The 22,542-nt window shown below is 40.6% G+C and overlaps 1 protein-coding gene across 5 annotated transcripts in view; it reads right to left on the bottom strand.

Annotated features, from left to right (window-relative positions):
• Positions 1-22,542, bottom strand: part of PTPRB (protein tyrosine phosphatase receptor type B) — a 62,572-nt gene that overhangs the window by 7,191 nt on the left and 32,839 nt on the right. For 4 of the 5 annotated variants that reach the window (XR_012580068.1, XM_074539729.1, XM_026797308.2 and 1 more), the window contains 22 exons: positions 22,146-22,409; positions 20,859-21,122; positions 19,656-19,919; positions 18,763-19,026; positions 17,620-17,889; positions 16,708-16,971; positions 15,608-15,871; positions 14,947-15,228; positions 13,482-13,760; positions 11,423-11,572; positions 9,963-10,206; positions 8,684-8,790; positions 8,076-8,175; positions 6,587-6,670; positions 6,466-6,483; positions 6,281-6,362; positions 5,731-5,821; positions 4,514-4,590; positions 3,572-3,706; positions 2,372-2,494; positions 2,006-2,169; positions 766-901 (listed from right to left, as the gene is read on the bottom strand). Coding sequence is in view for 4 of the 5 variants with exons in the window: in XM_074539729.1 (XP_074395830.1) it covers positions 766-901; positions 2,006-2,169; positions 2,372-2,494; positions 3,572-3,706; positions 4,514-4,590; positions 5,731-5,821; positions 6,281-6,362; positions 6,466-6,483; positions 6,587-6,670; positions 8,076-8,175; positions 8,684-8,790; positions 9,963-10,206; positions 11,423-11,572; positions 13,482-13,760; positions 14,947-15,228; positions 15,608-15,871; positions 16,708-16,971; positions 17,620-17,889; positions 18,763-19,026; positions 19,656-19,919; positions 20,859-21,122; positions 22,146-22,409 (3,926 nt within the window). In the remaining variant the exon portion in view is untranslated. The remainder of the gene's footprint in view (positions 1-765; positions 902-2,005; positions 2,170-2,371; positions 2,495-3,571; positions 3,707-4,513; positions 4,591-5,730; positions 5,822-6,280; positions 6,363-6,465; positions 6,484-6,586; positions 6,671-8,075; positions 8,176-8,683; positions 8,791-9,962; positions 10,207-11,422; positions 11,573-13,481; positions 13,761-14,946; positions 15,229-15,607; positions 15,872-16,707; positions 16,972-17,619; positions 17,890-18,762; positions 19,027-19,655; positions 19,920-20,858; positions 21,123-22,145; positions 22,410-22,542) is intronic. The other variant, XM_074539730.1, reaches the window with a different exon arrangement.

Below are 22,542 nucleotides of genomic sequence, written 5' to 3'. Positions count from 1 at the left end.
ATCAAGCCACAGGCAGACACATCAAACTTGTTCTCATTCTTCTTTTAACGGTTCACAGGGAAAATGTACAGAGTAACTCCACAAGTGAACACCTTTATTAAATCAGCTCCTAAATGTTTAGCTTCTATCAGTATTACATGATTTTCTTGCCATTTTAAAAGCACTAAAGAAATACAAAACATTTACTTTTTCTAAACTTCGAGAACAAATGTACTTGCTTTTCCATAGTATGTTAGGAGAATGCCAGTCAACTTTCCAGAATCATTGTAATGAAAATGACAGAACAGCTCAAAAAAACATAAACTGCAAAGGCACAAGGTCACAGTGGCCAGAGTTTTAAAATTGCATACATCTAATTTTCTCTGTCCTGCATTCCTCTTTCCTATTATGCCAACCTATCTGTCTGGTTTAGGCTTGTCTTCCAAACCCATCCCTGAAGGACCTATCTCCACTTAAAGCTCATTTACTGGACTCTGCAGTGAAGCAACTGTGAGCTGTTGAGTGCCTGATGCATAATGCTGCTGGGGTGATTATGGGCCTGGGCAAAAAAAAGGAGAAATCTACAGGAAGCATAACTGCAACTTGTTATGGTTTGGACCTTCTCTAAGAGAGCCAATGGAAAAAGACTTGAACTGGAAATTCTCACAGAGCTAAAATATATTTAACTCGTATTTCACAGTGGAGTAAGTGCAAAGTGCTTTGAGAGCCTTTAAGATGAGACTGATTATTACATACTGTAGGCGTAGCAGGCTATCCAAACCTTACCTCTGTCTGAACCATGTGAACACGGTGAAGCCTTAGATCATGGACTGCTGCATAAATGTCAACAGTGTCCTTCGAATCCAGCTGCTGCAGAATTCGGTCCAGTGCAATGAATGTGCCAGTCCTGCCAACACCAGCACTGGAAAAGAAAATAAACCAAGAGATTTAAAAGCAGATGGATTAAAGCATTCACTATCTTCATGTGATACTTTTGTGAAGTTCAGATCTCCAGGGTGAGAAGCAAGTTGTTCAAATGACATCTTTGGGTCTTTAAACCCTTTATAAGGTAATTTATTTAGGAAGGAAGAAAGGATAGTAATGGTAGAGGTATCTCTGCTACTGCCTGCACTGCACTGCTTTCTGCTGATTAACCCAGTCATTGAGATACACTGAAAGATTGCACCTGACTAACTTTGAAACCTCTTCTCTCCAGAGCTGCAGCTGTGGGACACAGCAGACATCTGACATGCTGCAGCACATGCTGTCCAGGCAGACACAGGCAGGGTCATGTAAGACACAAGCCTCAGTCCATATAATGGTGGAGGGCTCAGATACTACAATCAGGTACGACCAGTGAACATATGGCTTTATCAGAAGATACAGCACCAATTGCTCTCTTTCTCCCTCTGTAGCCCTATACTCTGCTGCAGTTATCTGGCCAGTGGATAACAGATCAGGCAGTTCAATTTTGCAGTTTTTTTACGCAAGTGTAGTGGTGCACCACAGAACTGAGAGAAAACTGCAGTCCTGTGACTGCCAGGGATGGAAAAAGCAGAAGAGCATGAAAAGGCAGTAGGAAAAGGGAATCTCAGTCAGAATGGGGGAAGGATGGATCTGTCAGCTAGTCTCAACATCCACACATAGTCAGATTCACCCCTGGTATATCTTACCTTTTAAACACCCCTTTGTGATTCCAGTGATAAGCCACAACAGCAGCATGTGGGCAATTTAAGAATGCAAAAGCTGATGAGCAGCGGCAGCTGCTGACACTTTCATGCTCTGCAGTGGTACCATAGAGACACAATGATTCTCTAAGAATAATTTTTGAGCCATCTCCAGGGTGAGGTTGTGGGTGAATGCATGTGCCCTGGGAATACTGCTCTGATGTCTCTGGAAACCTAAGACCATCAGCTATCCCTCAGATTCTACAGCTGCCCATAGTCTAACAGGGATGAAGATCTGGGATCTTCCCAAGGGTAGGCACAAGGGCTCTGTCCCACTGACATTTTGCTGCTGCACATACCTGCAGTGTACAATAGTTGGTCCTGTGTCTGGGGTCCTGTTGATATAATCTCTTACAGTTCTGACAAACTGGATCAGGGATTGGGTGGTCTCTGGCACACCATGATCCGGCCATACAGTGTAGTGGAAGTGACGAATGAGCCTCGTTGAGTCAAGCTGCTCTTCCTGTTGGGATTCAAAAGTGTGGGTCATCAGGACAAGAGAGGAAGGGACACATAGAACAGGTACCCACAGAGAAAATGCTACAGCTTCCACCAGAGGGTAGTCAGGCATGATGCAACTATGGTACAGCAGAATAAACCTTCCTAATTTAGCCTTGCAAGTGTTTTAAGCCAATTAATCAGGAAAGAAAAAAATGCAAACATACACTGCAGATTTTAAACTCTCGTATTGTCCACTCTGGGAGCACTGATTCAGACATCATCTCAACAATCAGGTCTCCATAGTACAAGGAATCCTGGTCATGGGGCCAGTATTGATCACACTTGACCTGCAGGGACACAAGGAAAGACAGATTTAGTGGTCAAAATAGCTACAAACAATGCCACCATCCTGCACTGGCAGAAGCAGACTTCAGACCTCTTGGGCCTGAGGATGAAGGAAGAAAGGCAGCAGCTGAATTCAGAGAGAGATGCAACTCTCTGCCATGTCAATAAGCAGGGTCTGGCATGGGAATGGGTTAGCATGGGGGTAGGAAGTGGAAGTTCTCATAATTCATTTGTGATGGAGGGAATGAGAAGCACTTCATTGATGCCTTCTTATAGGGCATATTTTCTGTGCAACACTTCTCAAATCTCTGCTGGGATGAGAGCCATGCCTCCAGTGCCCCTTGCTCACCTCTTGCTAAGACATGGCAGTAAGGTCCCACTTGGAACCAGTGAGATGCAGAAGGATACATATCCTATTCTGTGGTGGCTTTCACCCTCTCCTCAGGAAAAAATGGTAAGCTGAGGGGAACTGACCCTATATGTGCTACTAGAGGATCACTACTTCAAGTTTGTTTAATCTTCTTACAGATCTAGTCACTGTCTTACAAAGGGACAGGACGTGGTCATACCTGGGGAGGTATGCTACACCTGCATTCAGGAAGAGTGTTAAGTGCATGAGTGGTCTCTTTGCTAACTCCATTAGGACATATATCAGTGATAATTTGATGTATTTACTGATCAACATTGGCTCTCCAGAGCTTATATTTAAAGTAGAAGTTCATCCGAGTTGATGTGACAAACAGGCACTTTTTGTTGGTGGTACAGGCACTTTTTGTTGGTGGTTGTCCTTCTGCATGCTGAAGAGAATTGTCTAGTGAACAAAGTACTGGATTAGAGACTAGAAGCACTGAGCTCTGTTCCTAATTCTAGCCTTGACATGTTGCATGATCTTGAGACAGTCTGTGTATCCTCATTTCACAGCCTTCATCTGTCTCCAGTCTTTATATTACACCTTTTCCTTCATGCTGTGTATCTCTTTGACTGGGCTCTTTTTGGCTTTAGTGTGATGAAAATAAGAAGCAAAAACTTTTAATAGATGTTAAAGCAGACATTAATAACAAAGAAGAGTCACTGCTTACCCGGCCCTTCTCAACACACTGGGTTACCATGACAATATTGTGAACATTTTGCTCCCATGCCATCTTCCAGAACTCATCTTTAGTTCCAGGCAAAGGGCCCTGAGTTGCTATGTATTCCCTGCGGAAATTATTGCCCTGCAAATAAAGAGAACTCCATTAGTTTCCAAAAAGGCAGAAAAAAAAAATCTAACAACTGAATAAGGCTTGGGATTGCAGACAGGGCTCTGCAGCAACCCTTCCTGGGACAATAGTTTTGAAAGCTAAATTGTTGCCTTGGACCCAAAAGCAAGTGACTGATTGGAACAGAGAGAAGTAAGAGATGGTGGCAGTTTATCTAAATACTGTCCTTTACATGACAGTCAAAGCTTTCCATTGTTCTTTTGTGTTCAGCACAGTCCCAAGCACTTTTAAAACTGCTAGGGGTTTTTGTTTTATTTATCATTTTTAATAAAGTAGCTGAGTTCTGGCTTGAAATCTGGATTGCTAAAGCCACTGCTATTATCAATCATAACTCTTTGGAAAAGGGCATTAATTTAATTTCAGCCAGTTTTGTCACCCTGCAAGGTGCCAATGCTGTCAGGATGAGCTACAGCTCTACAGTGAGGATGCCACCTGCAGTGATAGCTACAGTTGTTGTGGACACTGTATAAAACCAGCGACCTTTAAAAATATGTCCTTGGCCAATTAGACTTGCTATCTTACATAACTACAGCAATGCTAGAAAGTGTCCTTAAGTGCTGGGTAAATCACTCACAATTAACTTAATGGTAGTCAGCCACAGTCTTTCAGCACACCCACAAAATGAGTTCTTATTTTTTTAGCTCAAGTGAATCAAGGAAGGAGGAGGGGAGCCTTAACCATCCAGCTTTATATTCAGTTTTAGATGACGGAAAAATTACCACTGGAAGGAGGACTGTAAAACACCACCCTTGAGTCACTTACTGGTATGTAGCTTGCATTAATGTAGTCTGAGCAAGGGTCATCATCCACATTGGAAAGCTTCACTCTTGATGTATCATCTAGCAAGAAATTGATTACAAGAGGCTCAGGGCTAGGTCTTGATTTTCATTCCCTCTCAGCACTTACAGAAATGTGTTTGTGAAAGGACTGCCAGCACTATTACAAGATTTTATATGAAGAGCTAATTTATAAGGAATAACTGCTGGTTTTACTGCCTCTTTAATCTGTGAGTGCTGTGGAGTGTTCCAGAGACTAGGAGATAGATGGGTAAGAAGGATGAAATAAATATACTGAATTTCCTCTGCTGAGCTGCATAGGATTTGTTATGACAACAAAAGGGCCAAAATAGCATCCTCCTTTGATCCTAACAGCAGTATGGTGTACTGGGAAGTAGTGCCCAGCTCTGCCCTTGAAAGAACAGTTGCACTTCAGTGGTGTTCTGAGCTAATGCTGAGCAGGCCAAACATCTTCTGTAGGTGAAGGGCCCTCTGTATAGAAACATGTAGTGCCTGATGTGCCAGGACACTGATTCATAAGATGGTGCCATGTTGGATCTCTGTCAGGTGTCATTGCTGGCATGAGCAGGCAGGACACAGGAGAGGCTGTGCTGCCAGCACATGCCACATCCGTTAGTGGGGATGTGGAGCAGTGAGTTATGTGGTGTTCCTCCTCAATGTTCTACCTCCAAAATGACAGGTGGGAGATTAAAGGGGGAAACTCTCAACAACAGACGGGTCTTGCCTGAGAGGAACAAGGTTAACTTACACACCTTGCCATGCAGAATCACACTAGCTCTATATTGTATAGTAGGTTTAGTGTACACTGAAGAACAAAGATTTGGCAAGGCTGTCAAAGAGCACTGAATGGATGATACTCCATGTAAAAAATCCTACTGTTATTTCTACTATCCTTGTTATCAGCAGTGACTGAATGCCCCTAATAGCTGGAGCTTTTTCTCCCTGGACTGAATGCTAGTCATTACACCTCTAGTGTGAAATTAAATTACTGATCTGTGTGAAGCCATTCAGGGCCATGCATCATCTGCCTCCTAGCACAAGAACCTGAGCTGGCACAGATATTTCATCTTGGACAGAAAGGAGGAAAGGGATTGCCTGCACTCTTTTCCACTAGGCTTGCTGAAAAAGAAGTGAAAAATAGCTAGTGTGATGCAATATTACACAACCAAAGCTAAAACTCACAGGGCAATATATTATTGTATCGATTTTTCCCTCTGTTCTCTGGCAGAAGTGCTATGTCACATGTCTGGTTTCGACCCACATCTTTCAAGTCCTGCAAAAAAGGAATAGGAATAAAATGTGAAGTGAAAATAATTAAAGGACAAGACAACACAAAGGGAAATAGTGTTCATCAGCTATCAAAGGCCATGGACAGAAAACCAGGTGCTTTTTTATAAAAAAACAAACTGAAATTACATAGGTAATCATACTGTTTTAAAGCAAGTGCATGGCTGGTGGGTACCTTCCATACTTTATCCCACAGATGTGCCATACAAACAAATGCTCCTAATCTCAGCCAGACAAGTATCAGGCAGAGGCTGCCAACCAGAACATGCCTAATGAAGAGCTGGTTTCTGCACATGGACAAGTGGAGTTCAAATGAAATGCTCCATCTTTTTTGGATTTGTGTAAATAATACAAACAAATGCAGGCCTTTCTAATACATTAACCAGTTGACTCAGTCAGCCCATCCCTTCACAAAGCAAGTCCTTTGCCTAGGTTAGGATCCCACCTCATACTCCTTGGACAGAAGGTAGTTGGAGTCTGCTTGAAGTTTGGTGAAGTGTGCTTCAAAGTGACTGACTTTGATCGGACTGAAATATTCAACAGGAGGAAGAAAATCACAGGATGAATCACAGTCATAATTTATCCAGCTGGCTACCAAGAAGGTTTTAGGTATTAATTTTTTCTTTTTACCTGGAAGTTTTCCGGTATCTGAAAATTATTTCAAAAGAAAAAGAAACACTTCATCAGTAAGTGATCAGATGGCTCTGTTCAACCACAATGCTATGTTAAAAAACCAAACTTTTTACATTACCCTTTTTGCCCCAAGTTCAAATGGACTGACAGTGGCCTGTCTCTGCGAATGTTCAGCCTCGCTGTAGGTCTCTCATGGCCATTGCTGGAACAGAAAGAAGATATTCTGTTATATCATTAAGTTTTGAAACTGGTAAGTGCTGGCAATGACATAAGTTATACTTTCTTAAATTTCTTTTTTTGCAGTTTACCATTTTCCATGTGTTTTGATTTTTGGTTCTGATCCTGTGACACTGCTCTTAGCTCAGGCTCAGAGTTTTCTTGTTGAAACACTCACAGCCCAGTCCATCATTAAGGAGGGTGCCCTGTGCTAAGATGGACCCTAAATCAGTTGATTCTCTACATGTGGAGGAACATGGAGGTAGATTTGCAGAGCTGTAAAAGGTCTACAGCTTCCAGCACATCCACTCTGCAGACCAGGCCTGTAGCAGATGCCCACATTCATGGCAAGAGTGAGCGGCATAACCACAACAGGCTCTGGGAAAGCCACAGAAATGGCACTCACTCCACACAGCTAGTGTTGCCTTTCATCTTTTTGCTGCCATCTCCTCCTTCAAGACATCTCCCTTAGAGAACACTTTCTCTTTACATCTGATGTGGGAAAACAATAGCAGTATTACTGCCATCCTGCTGGATATATAACTCACAACAAGAAAGAGCATTCTATAATGAAGTTTATCCATTTTGGCTAAAAGCCATGACTAGTCAGAAAATAGATTTTGTTTCAATCTGAAATTCTGACAAATTCAAAAACATATCAACTTAATTTTGTATCAGTAAAAGAACTAAATTTCAGACTTGCAGTGTTTCCCATGCACTGGAAATGTTGAGGTTTTTTTCTAATTTCAGAAACTACAAAGAATTTCACATTTCTCAGTCATGCAAAATAGTTTAAATGGATAAAGATTTTCAGTCAACATACAGTATCTAATTTTTTAAAAATATGTAAGTTCACTATTTAAGATTCATCTGTAATGTGAAACATACAACTATAACTGACAAAAAATGAGAAGCAAAGTTTGAACTAATATTTTGGACACTGAGGTAATGCCACATTTCAGTATTTTTGAATTGAAATGATAAAGTCTAAATGAACAGTTTCAAAAGCTTCCCATCTACAATGCAGATGCAATTAATGTGAAACACTTCATTTTTTGACAAAATACATTTTTTCCCAGAAGATAAAATTTGAATGATAAACCATTTTTTATTCAGAACTATTCAGACTCCTACTGCAAACTAAAAGTTACAAGGATCCTCTATGACATAATTCTGACACCATTTGAATTAAGCATATATAGATTCCTTAATTTGCAAATCATTATTTGTATACTTAGTGTGTACAAAATTTGGGGGAACATAGGTTTTGTCTGTTGAACAGTTCAGTGCATCAATCCAATTTTTAGCTATACCTAATAAATTGTATTACTTAGGTGAATATAATTTGACATGACTTCAATAACGGAGACTGACAAAGGGAGTCAGCTTACCCAACTTTTTGTCTGCAGACAAATAAAGCAGTAACAGCCACCAACATCACAATCAGAAACAAGCCAGCACTCACACCTTCAATAACTCCAAAGAGAGGCTCTAGAACAAAACAGTGTATTTATGTATCTTGAGGAAAGGATCAAAAGAATCAGAGAATCAATAACTTTCAGGGGTTCTGTTATTATCAGCTGAAGAAAATGGCTAAATACAAGGAAATCTAAGGCATTAAAACACTTAGCTAAAACCTGGCCTTGACCTTCTGTCCTCATTTTTTCAAACCATTAAACAAAATTTTTCACTCCCAACCACAGTAAAAGAAAGCAAAAACTCCATTACATGGGAGTGGTTCTCTTGCAGTTAGAAGCTTTCTTGGTGATAGCCTCACTGAGCATTTTTCCTTTTCTCTACTTTCAGCAGCTCTGTCAAGCAGTCCTCTGAATTTTCCAGTAGAGGCAGATAAGCTAAGTCAGTTTCCTCTCGGAGCAGCTCTCAGGACACGTACAACAAGCTTTGTTCCACTCCTTACAAATAGCTCTAGATGCCAGAGTACTCTTAGGCACAATATGTAATCACATGGCACAGTCACTGAGACCAGCCTGAAACCAACCTGCCTCTGTAGTGATCGGTAAAGAGAAGAAGGTGTCTGCAAAGAGCGGTTTAGGAAGTTCCTTTGGGTCTTCACTGAAAAGCTGAGTAAAAGCTCGTATGCTGATTCTAGAAAATACAGTAAAAAAATGGCTTATCAGATGTTCAGAACCAACAGCAGAAAAGTAAAAACTCATTTGCCCCTTTGAGACAAGGAAAACCTTTCCACTGTTTCCACTGACCACAGATAATTCTTAATACAGACACCTGAGTTAATCAGTTTTCTAACTAATTAATAATACTGATCCCTGAGTTAAATATGGGAGACTACAGCCAGTACAGGTGGAGGGCCCTGAGGTACCCTGGCAGAGGTAACAGATGGGGCTCTGGCTGCAGGCACACGCAGCCTGACCATGTCTAAAGGCAGGACTAGCAGAAGCTGCAGAGGAGAGAGGACTCAGAAATGCTTCTCGGGGAGGACACACTTTCCCTTCACTTGGCTGGGCATGACTGTGCTAATGGATAAATGTCATAGTCCTCTTTGCTCTCGTGGTAATGTGGGCATTTCCCAGATTGAAGTTTTGGGAAATGTGCACTAATGAGAGCAGCCTATAGTAGGCTAGCACTATTTTAATGATGATGAAGCTGAGAGGCACAATGGATACCCCTTGGCAGGTGTCTTCTGTCCAGTGGCTTTTCAGTAAGCAGCTTGCAGGTCTCTTGGGACAGCATTTGCTTGGGGGGGGGGGTGTCACTGAGCCACACTGGAGCTCATGTTTGGTCTCACAGCCAGTGTAACTGCTGAGGCTGGTCTTGGCAGTCATCCTCTTCTACATCCTACAGCTAACCTGGACCTAGCTCTGGAGCCTGAGAATGGTGCCACAGGATAGAATGGCCTCCAGTTTTTTCTAGCTTGCTCCAAAAGAACAAGTGGGGTAGTTCTGCCAGACTGAGTGAAGCATGCTTGTCTTCTTCTTCCCTTAATTTAGCCACTTGTCTTCAGTCTTTCCAAAGAAATGTTGAGCAGCAATAGGAGAGCTTCCCATCAAGTTGATGTAAATAAATAAACCTATTCACTGCATAGAATTTTGTGCATAACTAATCATATCATTCCTATGCTAGTGGATGACAGGTTCTTACCTATGGAATAGGGCCATGGATAATAAAGCTTTCATAAATTTGCAGTGAAACACAAACAACATTGTACAATGCAGTCACTAATCTACTGAAGCTCAAGTGGATGAGGCACCCAGATGACACCAAGCCTAATATAAGAGCACAACTACCAATATGAGTCTAACCTGTACGCAGTTCGAGGCTTTAGAGGTCCATCACAGAATTTCTGGTGATCTGGATCACACTTTCCTCCCAGACTTTCCATTTCTCCTCCAAGCTTAATGTCAAAGCTTTTGTAGTCACTGTCAGGGTTTTCAGCACAGCTACTGGCAAAATAATTTGTCTGGTAGATGCGTATAGAATCATTGTGTTTGTAGTCCAGGTAGGAAGGTAACGGGTGCTGCTCATCGGGCTTTGGTCCTTCACTGCCTACGCCATGTGCAGAGAAAGACAGAATGTTTAGATGCCACAGCCATTAATGTTATGAGGTTTATAGGTTCAAGCTCTTGACAGACATGTTCTTATCCAATTTTCTATTTCTTGGAGGCTACCTCATGAATACAAAGCTACAATGGTTAGAGTACCTTGTTTCTAGTACCAACCTTTCTATTATTTTTTTAGGCAGATTTCCTCACAAGTCCTCAGTGCAACTTTTGCTGCAATAGGCATGCACAGGTCAATTGCTATGACTTTTTTCCTGCGCTGCTGTTGGGAGTTTTTGTGATCCAGATTCCTGGATCCTACTACTAGCTATTTTAAAAAGAAATAAAAAAACCCATAAACTGACAACTCTACTGTATATAGAGAAAAACTATAGTAGCAAATTGCAGGGACCCCCTGAATGTAAATTCCCAATACTGGAAGAGACTCAGATAGGCAAAGCTATGGCAATGAGTAGTCCTTCTCAAAGAGCTTTATAGTTTGCCCAAACATGACAAAGCAGACAGTGGAAATATTATCTGTTTTTTTTTTTTTTTTCTAAGGGCTGATGGACAGAGAGATTAAGAAACTTTCATAAAGGTCACAAAATATGTCCTGGTATGCCAGTAAATAAAGCCACTTCTAAAAACAAGGCATAAATTGTTGAGACATGTATCTGATTTGGCAGACACACATCTCAACAATAGGTCAGCTGTAGAAAGGGAGGTTCACATGCATGTCACAAAATCCACTTCTGTTCTGCTTTATAGTGCTGCATGCAAAGTCATTTTCTTCAGTTAGCAGACATCACCTGGCAGACCTGTGGTTTCTCCGCATGGTTTACTCAGACTCTCCAAAGGGGTTGCCTTTTAGTGCTCACACCTAACATTTAAACTACCTTTCAAAATCTATGCACAGCAAGGCACAGATCTGTGTTCACTGGCAATGGCAACCAACATAAGCCTTCGACTACAAAAATAGTCTGAACATACATGACAGTGTAATCTAGAGTACTGCTTCTCTCTGAGCTCTGTAGCTGCTACAGACTCTCTGAGAATAGGACTCTCTACATCCTCAGGCTAAGGAGGAAGTATAGATCCAAAACCTGTATGACACTCAGCCATTAGATGAGGAGAAACCCTGTTGCTGTGCAGTGATAGCGATGTACTTCCCCATGGAAATTTTATTGGCTATGGAGAGAATAGCATTAAATCATGACACTTACCATCAGCCTCCCTCACAACCACAGTAAAGTACTTCACAGCTCCATTAGTATCACTAAACCAGCTGCAGTTAAAAGTGAAGTTGATGGAGGATTTGGTAATCAGCACCTCTTTTTTGTTCACTCGTACATCTGGAGGTGGCTGAGGAGGACCTGAATGATTAAATAAATAAAAAATAAATACAAAATAGAGAAAAGGCATTACCTATGTACTTGCTGTGAGCTAGACCTAATAAGGAAAATGCAATTTATAATAAATCTTGGTTGCCTGGACCTAAGTTTCTGATTCCACTCTCTTAGCAATCAACAAAGCGTCTTCACCTCTGACAGTGAAACTGCCAGAAGATGAAACAAGCCAGCAGTGTGTTCACCATAATAGGAGTGACACCTCCTCAGTATGAATTCCTGCAGAAGCCCACATGGAAATGCATTAAAATTGTGTCAAGCCTATGAAAGCAGAAATTGTAGCTGCTGAAAACAACACAGTTTTAAGCCAAGCATTTGGAGGCCACTTAACATACTCACTATAGAAATTACCTATTTCAAGCATATATATTTCTGCTTTCTTTTCCAGAGGAACAGCCAGGGTTAGCCAGACAGAACACTCAACTACAGAGTACCATTTTCTAGACTGACTGCAGAATCTCCATAGGAAATGTTCTTTGTATGATACAAAACTATACTTTGAACATTGACATAGTAGAAGTAAATTGGAAAGTGAAGTTCACAGGGAAGAAAGTGCAGCAAAGGTGGGGATTTTAAGTAACTACATTACTGATTCTTTTAAAAATCTGTAGTACCGAAACTATATTGCACATATGGGAAACATATAAAAACTGTGAGCAGAAGGCTAAATTTCAAAAGCTTTTAGAATGCCAAAAGATCCAAAAATTCACACATTTATATGCTTTTTAGCTAGACCTCTTACATCTATGAAGTCTAGCTGCAATTTTTTTTGCTCCCTTGAGGTAGGGCCTCCAGTGTTAACCAGGGTCTGGGAGAGGAGCAGTGTTCAAAACAAGGAAGTGACAATAAACAAACATGAACATAAACCAAATAAGAATAAACATGACCAGCAAACCTTCAAGCAGAACTCAGTCTCACCTCTTATGACATGAATAACTAGGTCTTACATCTGGATTTGTAGTATCCTTTGTGATAGAGGAAGGAGATTAAAATGCAACTGAGGGGCAAAGGAGAAGGCAGTTTGGTGACTGAACTCTAGCTTAGCTCAATAGCTCCCAAAGCAAACATAATTTTTGTGATCTAGCATTTCACACAAACGTGGCTTTTAAAAAGCAGCTACAGAGGCGTCCCTGAATATAGGACTCCTGGCTCTCCTCTCATTTTTAAGTTTAGCCCTGGAACAGTGCAGGCTTCTGCACTGTGCTGTGCCACTGAATCCTGATGTAGTGTAAAATCTGGGGCAGCTCTAGGGTCAGCAGTGGCAGGCTGTTGACTGCAGTGATGCCTGGCAGTGCAGAGGTACCAGCAGATGCTACTGATACATTCCACTCAGCAGCCTATGGGTAGAGAAATGGAAGAATTTATTTCAAAGCACATGCTATAGATATCTGGATCCTCCCTCAGGTAAAAGTCCTGCAGGTGATTTGGCCAGGTAGCACCTCAGAAGAGTCTATAGATGCCAAAAGAGAATGTGGTACTACAATCCAATGTTCTTATTGATGGATATTTGTGCTGAGGATGGCTACCATCAATAAGGGGTACAGACGGCCAGATGCAGAAAGCCAAGAAGCAAGCATGAAGACAACCGATGAAAACAAGGCATGTGATGATGAGGACAAAGTATTTATGTTTCTCAGGCTATATTTAATGAATGAGCCAAATAATTGGGTCTGGCAATGTAATGAGAGGCAATATAGTCAAAATCCTGCATGGTCTGTCACAACAGAGACCAAAGAATGGGTTCAGTCTACTTTGGCCACCACTCCGCACAGTGGCAATTGTGGACTTCAGAACTCCTTTTACTGTCTAAGTAACACGAGCAATTGCTTATTGCTGCTCAGTGCCTGTCTTCAGGGCAACTCTGAATTGCACTTACGATCAATCATTGTGATGGTGCTGTCTTCAACCACTTCACTCGTCATGTCTGCAGAATGCACCTTGATGGACACCAGGTATCGCTTGTGGGGAACAAGGGTCATAATATTAAGCAGAGATTTGTCTTTTTCTATCCTTTTAGAAAATTCCACTTCACGGGTGTCCATCTTCTTGCACTCAACGCTATAGCCATCAAAGTCAGAATCAGGAGGAGTCCAGGAACACGCGATGGCAGTAGAGGTTTGGGGCCGACAGTGGAGGCTTTGTATCTTGTCTGGCTCTAGAGAAATATTGAGAAGTTGAAACTCAGCGGGAAAAGGGAGAAGTGTCACACACTCTCTGCTCACACTACAGCTCCTAGATTCTGCATCAACCATCAGATCAGAACAGGAGGCTGGGACTCAGAATTCCCAGTTATCCTGCAAATGTGTGCTGCCTGATTATTATGTAAGGCTGTCTAACTCATTTTAGCCATCTGAAATCAGATCTAGTGACATCCGCCCCATTAGCATTGTGAATCTCCAGTAATTAATTCTGAAAACAAGGAAAAAAGACTTCAGTCCTACTTGATGAAGTCTTAACATGAACAGCAACACCACAAAGAAATGGATTTCTAGAAAGTTGTTACAACTTATTTGGAGGCTTCATGTGGTCACTTATATCAGTAAATACTGATACTGTCATCTCATGACAGATCTGGTTTCCTGGGCAGCATGTGATGTGTCCATATTACTAAAACATAACATAGAAATATGCTTCATCCATGTAATATGGGAGCACCATTTATATCATGTAACCTGTAACAAAAACAGGATTTCAGTCTCAGATGGCAGGCATCTACATTTAAGTGATTAAGTACAGAAGAAAATTTAATTATTATGCTGTATTAAAGAGTATATAGCTTACTAAACATAGATGTCAATTTAGAGCTGAATCCCACCACAAATAACATGAGGATTTGCCACTACTCAGTTATTTTTACAATTTCATGTCACTTTTTCAAATCAGCCTTTTACTGAAGTTGCTAGAGACAGCTAGAGTTGAAACAGATTCACAGACATGGGCAGAAATGCAGAGCAGTGAGACACTGTTTCCAGTTTCAAATCTAGTACAGCACAGTTTCTTTCATCCTTCCTGTCTTATCATTCAGAAACATGATTATTTCAATATACTACCACCAGAGAAGTTTGGATATTCAGCCTTATTTTACCCCTGAAACTGAGTGATTCAGGCTCTGCAACCAAACAGCTTGACTCTGGATGTGAAGATTATAAATGTATGTCCATTATCAGTCTTTAAACAGCTGACCTTGCACACAGCAAGAGCTTAGAATCTAGCTGAATTCATCACTGTCATTCATGAATTTATTAATGTAAATTACTGATTGCAGAAGGAATTTTGTAATATTTTACAGTTTTGCATCTTCTTCAGCTGAGTGTTAGGGTGCAAGGGAAATTTTTACTTACTTGTTCTCACAGTTGCAGACTGTGACTGGCTGTATGTCTTCCAGCTGTTGCCACTGACAGTTCTGACACTGAACTCATAGAGCCTCCCTGGTCGCAGGCCATAGATGATGCGTACTTTGGATTTGCTGCTGCTGTACGGATTGAATACTGTGAGGGGATCCTTTGGAAGCCACTGCACCTCAAAATCATCATAGTCTGTCCAGTCTGGAGGACCCAGCCAAGTGATTGATAAAGAAGTGTTTGCAACATCGGTAAATGACACAGTGTTAGGAGGGCTGGGTGCTATGCAGAAAGGGGGGGGGAAAGGAAAGAAGAAAAAGAGATTCTTAACAAATTTTTACACAAGACAAATAAAATGAAACATGGATTATTTTCTTCATGCATCACAAAGTAGTTTGTATTATCTCACATACTCAGCCAGTTACTGCACCTGTGCTGATGATGGCGACTTTCACAGTTGTGACATATTCCTGAGCCTTTGAAAGAAAAACAGTGCTGACTGCTTTTCTTTCACATTCCATTGTTTTAATGCTCTTAAGGTTATCCCTCATCTTTATATCTTCAATGACTCTTATAATAAATCTTCCCTCAGAACAAGTCTGTTGCATAATTGTGAACTAATTAATTCAAACAGATGGGACAAAAAAAAAAACTTCCATACCTGTTCTTCCTTCAGCATTTGCTGTGTTGGTCAGCTCACCACTGTGAGTCACCACAACCAAAGTATACTTTCTGCCAGGAATGAGCCCCTGGAAATGCCACTCCTCCAGATCTTCCATTTGCTCAGTTTCTTTCTGTGTGCCATTTGGGTTGTAAAGATTCAGCTCATAGAAGTCAACATCTCCTGCTGCTGGACCCCAAGTGAACCACAGACTGTCTGTCATGTTTCGGTTGGATGCCTTGAGACCAACAACTGGGGCTGGTACTGAAAAAAAAGGAGGAATGAATATTACTTTATGTAGAACATCCTTTGGATGAGAAGAAGCAAAAAGCAGACCTTATATTTGTCCTGTAATGACTGTCATTTTATAAACCAGACAGACACCACAGCTGGCTGAAAAGCATAAAGCATATCTCAGTAGCTTCCTTTATTGTTTTGAACTGCCACTGTTACCAAAAGAGGTTGCAATGGTTATAGTGGATAGTTTTGCAAATGTTAAGCAGATTTTTCCTAGTTAGTATTTGGAACTACCCATTTCTGAGGTAGCTGAAAAACTGTACCACTGTGCAGACGTAGTCCCACAGATAGGTTCCTATATGGTGCCACAGGAGAATAAAGAAAGGTTTCACAGAATGCCACAGCTGCTAGAGCTGCTTAGAAAACTGCATCCCACAATGGCTGAACAAACACAGAGCTGCAGCCAGAGCTTCCCATGAGAAACAAGTTTTATTTCTCTGGTTAGATAGATTGGCTATCCCATTAACCCTACTTGTTTTGCTTTTTGCTTTATCCACTCAGGCCAATATTGCTTTTAGGACGGGAGACAGCCATTTTCCTACTTAGGGAGCATACACTGGGATGTCTTTCTTCTGACATGAGCTCCTGGGAACTGTTGTACGGCTCTTCACTTCATTTTTCCTGCTGTAACTCCATCATTCAGAATTTATCTTTTTATATATCTAATGCTTTTTACATATTAGACATGATTTGGATACTTCTAATAGTTGCTCTAATCTAGTATGAGCATCAGACTCAGACCAGCTCACTGGTATCCCCCACGAGCACCACTGGTGACAGATAGTTTTCTTAGATGTCCTTGCCTGTTCTTCCATAGACAGATGACTCATTAGTGAGGTCTCCACTGTGTGTAACAATCACCATTCGATACATCCTGCCTTGACGCAGGTTCTGGAATGAACACTGCTGGAGATGCTGCTCTCCTGAAATCCTGTCATGAAGGGACTTGTCTGGATTGTACAGGAAGATGTCATACGAATCAAGCTCCCCTTGAGAGGTGGTCCAGCTGAAGGACAGTCGGTCAGTGGTGTTCTCTGTGACTTTCAGATTTGTAACAGCTGCTGGAACTGAAAAGAAGGTAAGAGTAAATATCAGAGTTTAGGCACTAAGTTGAATAATAAATTCATTTTTAATAATAAACTCATGGCTTTAATAAACTCATGGCGGTAACACATTTCAATTAAGCCACAAGTGGTTAGTTAAGTAATATCAACAGCAACTATCAAAAACAAGAGGAAAGCATTTATGAAATGACACTGATTCTCCCCAATATAGTATTTTTATTTCCCAGAAGGCCTGATTCTCTAGACCATGCTTACAGAGAACTGTCCATTAGCTTCTACAAGAAGCTATAAATCAGTAAAGACTGCAAGCAAGACTTGGCCTTGAGTTTAGAAGTGTGTATTTGCATAAAATCCCACACTAAGAACCTTGAGACTGTGAATTAAAAACTTGATGACAATAAAGCATTCAGGTATATCCACAAAAGACAGAGGGAAGCATTCAGCATTTTGATTTAATACCCTTATTATGAACCATGGTCACATTATTATGATAATAAAGTTCAGATTCACATATAAAGCATGTATTAGGAAAAATGATGCATAAACATCCAGAGTCTGTACCTTACCAGAATCTTTGTAGAATCAAAATATACAGATGGTTCATGTATTTAATGATATCTGACTGAGGGAAACATAAGATGTTCTAATTACCTGTTCGGCCAACAGTTTCTGCACGCTTACTGAAGAGTCCACCACTGACCGTCAAAACTTGTATTTTATACTTCTTGCCAGCTAGTAAATCTTCAAATTTGTGTTGTTTGGCAGTAGCTGGCTCTGATTTGTTACTCAGGAGGATTCCTTGCTCATTCAAGAGCAGAATGTCATATCTTTCAGCTACACCAGGAGCTTTCTGCCAGGTCACTAACAAGGAATGACTGCTGTATGCATGATGGGCTAATAATTCCTGGACAGAGGCTGGAACTGGAAGCAACAATTAAAGGCAGGATATTACCAGGTGAAATACAGACCATTCAATACACAAATCTGAATAAAGTAATTAACAGAACATAACTCTATACATTTGCAGGTTCACTTGTGGGAAAAGAAATGTCTGTGCATATGTTTATGCAAACAACTAACTCCTAGACATAAATTCAAACAGATGAAGTTACAGAGTATCATGGATATCTGAACTGGGAATGGAGAAGCAACAGATATATACAGACTATCATGAAAAGATGGAGAAGGAGAGTGAAATGAGCTGACTGAAACAGTTAAGAAAGGAATATGAAAAATAAAGAAGTGGTAAATTGGTGCAAAATAGTAGCCCAAAATAGAAAATGTTAGCCAGCAGCTGCTGCACAAAAGTCAAGGCCATAGATAACAAATGCAAGTGCTAAAGAGAGAAGATACATTAAAAACAAGGTATTGCATTGTTTTGTATGTTCTGACACCCTGGACACTAGGGCAATATGTTGTCTAACAAGCCTTGACCATGCAATAGGCTCGGCTAGGACACAGTAATTGCCTACATGGAGTGGATGTATGTGTCAGATGGGTACAGGCATAGGAAATGAGAGGGGTGGAACTGCATTCATCCTATGAAGGAAGAGACTGGGCTGGAATAGAATTCCATGCACATTCACCCAGGTAAAGCTACTGAAATGACACATCTCACTGGTATTAACAGACCCATGCCAACATCATGACTCATGTTTGAGATAAAAACTTCCCAGGAGTGTGAATGTCCCCATGCCCTTGGTACATTCATAAACATTATAAAACATTATCAAACAAGAGTAAGTCTCTGGGAAGATAAAATACAACTTTCTCGTCGTCTCAAGAAAAACATACTTGTTCTCCCAAAAGCTGCTAAGCTGTTGTGCAAGGTGCCACTGTTAGATCGCACCACCACCTGGTACTGCTCCCCAGCTTCCAACTTGTGAAACATGTGCTCAGAGATGTGTTTGGAGACACTCTGAGAATCAAGTTGATGGCTTTGTTGAAATATAGTCACTGTGTAGGAATCAACATCTCCACCTCCAGGGGTCCAGCTCACTTTCAGACTGTTTGTCATGCCATTAGGTGACACATGAATGTTTCGGACCTTGCTTGGAACTGGAAAAAAACAGGGAACAAAAAGGCACCTGCTCACAAATTTCCAGTTTGACTCAGGCTTCCTAATTTCTACCTATTTTATGGCCACAAAAAAGTGATTCAAAAGAGAAAGATCGTTTACAGGTACAAATAATGTCATTCACGGGTAAACACAAGTAAAGTTGTAAACATTTGTGTGGGATTATTAGAAACACAGTTCTATGTATAATCTCCCTCTTGTCCATGTGATGCCTTAAAATCACCTCAAAAAATAAAGGCTCTTTAGGTACCCTCAGTTAGTAATTTCTCCATCATTATCTCAATCATTCACTTCAGGAAGGTAAACAGAGGTGTAAAATAAGTAAGTGATTTAACTAGAGACACTAAGCAAACAACTGGCATGCATGGGAATAGCAGAAACCTAAATGCTGACATCTCAATACAAATCAGATTGTCTGCCAACGATCAAGTGTTAGTAAATGCGACACTTTTTTATTAAGCATGGGTGTTGGCCAGTGTGATTTTCAATGACAACTGCTGTCTCTGAGCCAGTGTTACATAGCTTGAATATAATCATGGCTCACCCTTGATTTTGAGTGGTTCATTCCAGAAAAGCCTAAACATATTTTAAATACCACATTATTTCTTACTTGTCAGGCCTTCTATGAAAGTAGCACGCTGTGCATCTCCACTGATGGTCAAAACAAGAATTTTGTATAGACGTCCTGGAGTCAGAGCTGTGAACCAATACTCCTCAATGGTGTTCCCAAGGAAAATGGGTGGGAAGATCTTCATATCATTGAAGAGGAGCTGAATCTCATACTTATCAACATCCCCCTCAGCCTTTGACCAAGTTACCTGCAGATCTTCTGTGCTTCTGTTACTGAGAGTCAGTTCCTTCACTGACTCTGGCACTGAAGAAGTGAGAAGAAAAATGGGAAACTTCTCAGTACTTACTAACAGATCACAGCAAAAAGCTAGCAGCTCTGAAGTCATGCTTCTGACCTACAATTCTTCATGTAGTTCCCTTGAGAAAGCAGTAGATTGCACTTATTTGGGTAGTTTACACCCCATCTAACACTGGAAGGTCCATTTCAGAACAGATGTCCACAATTTATCAGCATAAAAATAATAAATACATAATAATGGAGCCTGCAGGGAGTTCACCTAGCCAACAAAAACTGAGTAAGATCTGCATGTACAACAAAGACAGAGAAAAGAGGCCTGAGCTAGTGCCAAGTCAAGGCAATCCATCTGTGTGATGCAGCACCACAATCCAGTTTCCAACTTGGGCCAGACACAGGTGAGTTATTTTTGCCCCATGCTACATCTTTGTTAATAAACTGAGTTTCTCAGCATGGCTTCTTAACTCACATATGGTGCAAGGTGAAGATTGCACCCAGATCCCTGCTGGCTCCCAGCTAGCCACCTTACCTCTCTTGCCCCATGCTCTCCAATTCCAGTGCTTGGGGTAGTTTGAATAGACTGAGGTCTAGTCTATCTTCTGTCCTATATATTTCCATGACCAGAGAAAACTGTTTAGTACATTCTGGCATAATTTAATGATAAATACTAAGCTCATGTGGAAAACTGTACAACTGGTTTTTTTGGCTTTTAATGTTTCAAGATTTGCTTTCCAATTTAACAGCACAGGTCTCTCACTTTTTGCTTGTTTGTAACTTAAACCCTCGTAATAAACTATATACTGCTTTCTTGTATTATTTGAAATAATACATATTCAAAGAGTCAGAGTCAACATTCTATGTTAAAAACAATATGAGATTTTTGTTTCTGGGTATGGTAAATAAAAATACCCTGGGTTGTCTCAGAATGTTTCCAGGGTGCTTACTTACTTGTTCTGCCATAGACTCTTTCACTAGTTTCGTATTTCCCACTCCTTGTGCTGACTGTGACACTGTACTGCCTCCCTGGGACCAGACTGGTGAACACACATTCATTTTCATCCTTTGGGACACTTTTTGTTTGGATGAAATCATTGTTGTTCCTGATGGTCACTTCATAATTATCAAAATATCCAGATGCATGTAACCAGGACACCTTCAAGTAGTCACTTCTGGCTGAATTGCTGACAGTAAGTCCCTGGACACTAGAAGGGACTGAAAGAAAAAAAAAAAAAAAGAGCAGAAACTTCCTGAAGTTACCAGAGTTGCGGCAGAGAGCTGTATTTGTGGTAGTTACCAGACTTTTGTGAGGAAGTTGCAGAAAATCAACAATTTTTTAAAGTAATTTAAGTAATAAAGTTTAAGTAATTTTAAGTAATAAAGTAGTATCTGCACTTTCCAGGCTGCTTTACATCTTATGACAATAAAATGCAATAAAATGGTTTGCCTTTCTAATTTTTGGCCTTATGGAACTTGCTCCGTTTTTGTAAGTGTAGTGAGTTCCGCAGACAAACATTGATCCAAAATTTGGTTCTTTTCCTTTTGTGGCTGTTCCTTGGATTTTCACTTAGATCATGAGAAGACTAAAATTGCACTAACTTGATACTCTTTGTTATTTTAACACCCCTTATAATCTTTCATTAGTTCTACTGGTCTACCAAGTGTAAAGTTTCAATTTTTTCCACTTTTGAGAAAGTTTTAAAAGGTTCTCCATCCTTTTCTGAGATTTCTCTATTCTTGTTATAACATCCTTGAAAATTGCATGACCAAAACCATAGACGTGTGTTACATTACCAAAACCAATTGACATGGATGTTACTCATTATTTTGACACGTCACTAATATTTTACTAATTAGCCTATCCTTTTCTGTTCTTTCAGTGCCTGAGTAACTTTCTGAGGAGATGCTCTGCAGGATATACTTGAAGGGCCACATAGAGGCATTAAGGGCAGGACAACACATTTGAGCCAAAATTAACACATTATTTCTGTTGACTCATAAGGACTGACATTACCTTCATTCATGCTAAAGCATTTTTGCATTAAATAAAGGAGCAACAGGGGCATAAGAATAAAACTAGGTCCATAAAGCTGTAATTTTATGGCTTGACCCTCCAATCCCTAGTCATCCAACCCAGTTTGGTCAGATATTGATAAATCATTGGAAATGGCTATACATCAGCCATTACCAACATAAAAATGGTTACAGTGACTGTACTTGATCAGAGCCTCTCTTTACCTGTTCGTTCCTGGCTGAGGGAATAGTTTTCATACTTTCCACTCTTGGTGGTTATCATCACATGGTAAAGTGTCCCAGGAGTAAGGCTGCTGAAGGAGCATTCACTGAATGATTTGGAAATGGTGAGAGTCTGAACAATCTTGTCATCATGAGAGAGTGTTACCAAATAACTGTCTACATCTCCAGATGCCGGCAGCCAAGAAACACTGAGGTAGTCACTCCGACCTGAGTTATTTACTGTTACTCCAGTCACACTGGAAGGAACTGTGCAATAAAGAGGAAAAAAAAACAAAAAAAAGAATTTACTAGACAATTCTTATTGTTGTGAGTATCCCTGTAATGCCATTCCCTGCAAAATAAGAAGTCTGGGACTCGTGAGAAGTTCTGCACTGACTGC

Source organism: Zonotrichia albicollis, chromosome 4 (genome assembly GCF_047830755.1).
Source record: "Zonotrichia albicollis isolate bZonAlb1 chromosome 4, bZonAlb1.hap1, whole genome shotgun sequence".
NCBI lineage: Eukaryota > Metazoa > Chordata > Aves > Passeriformes > Passerellidae > Zonotrichia > Zonotrichia albicollis.
Note: the sequence above shows the minus strand (reverse complement) of the source record. Positions and strands in the feature narration are given on the sequence as shown.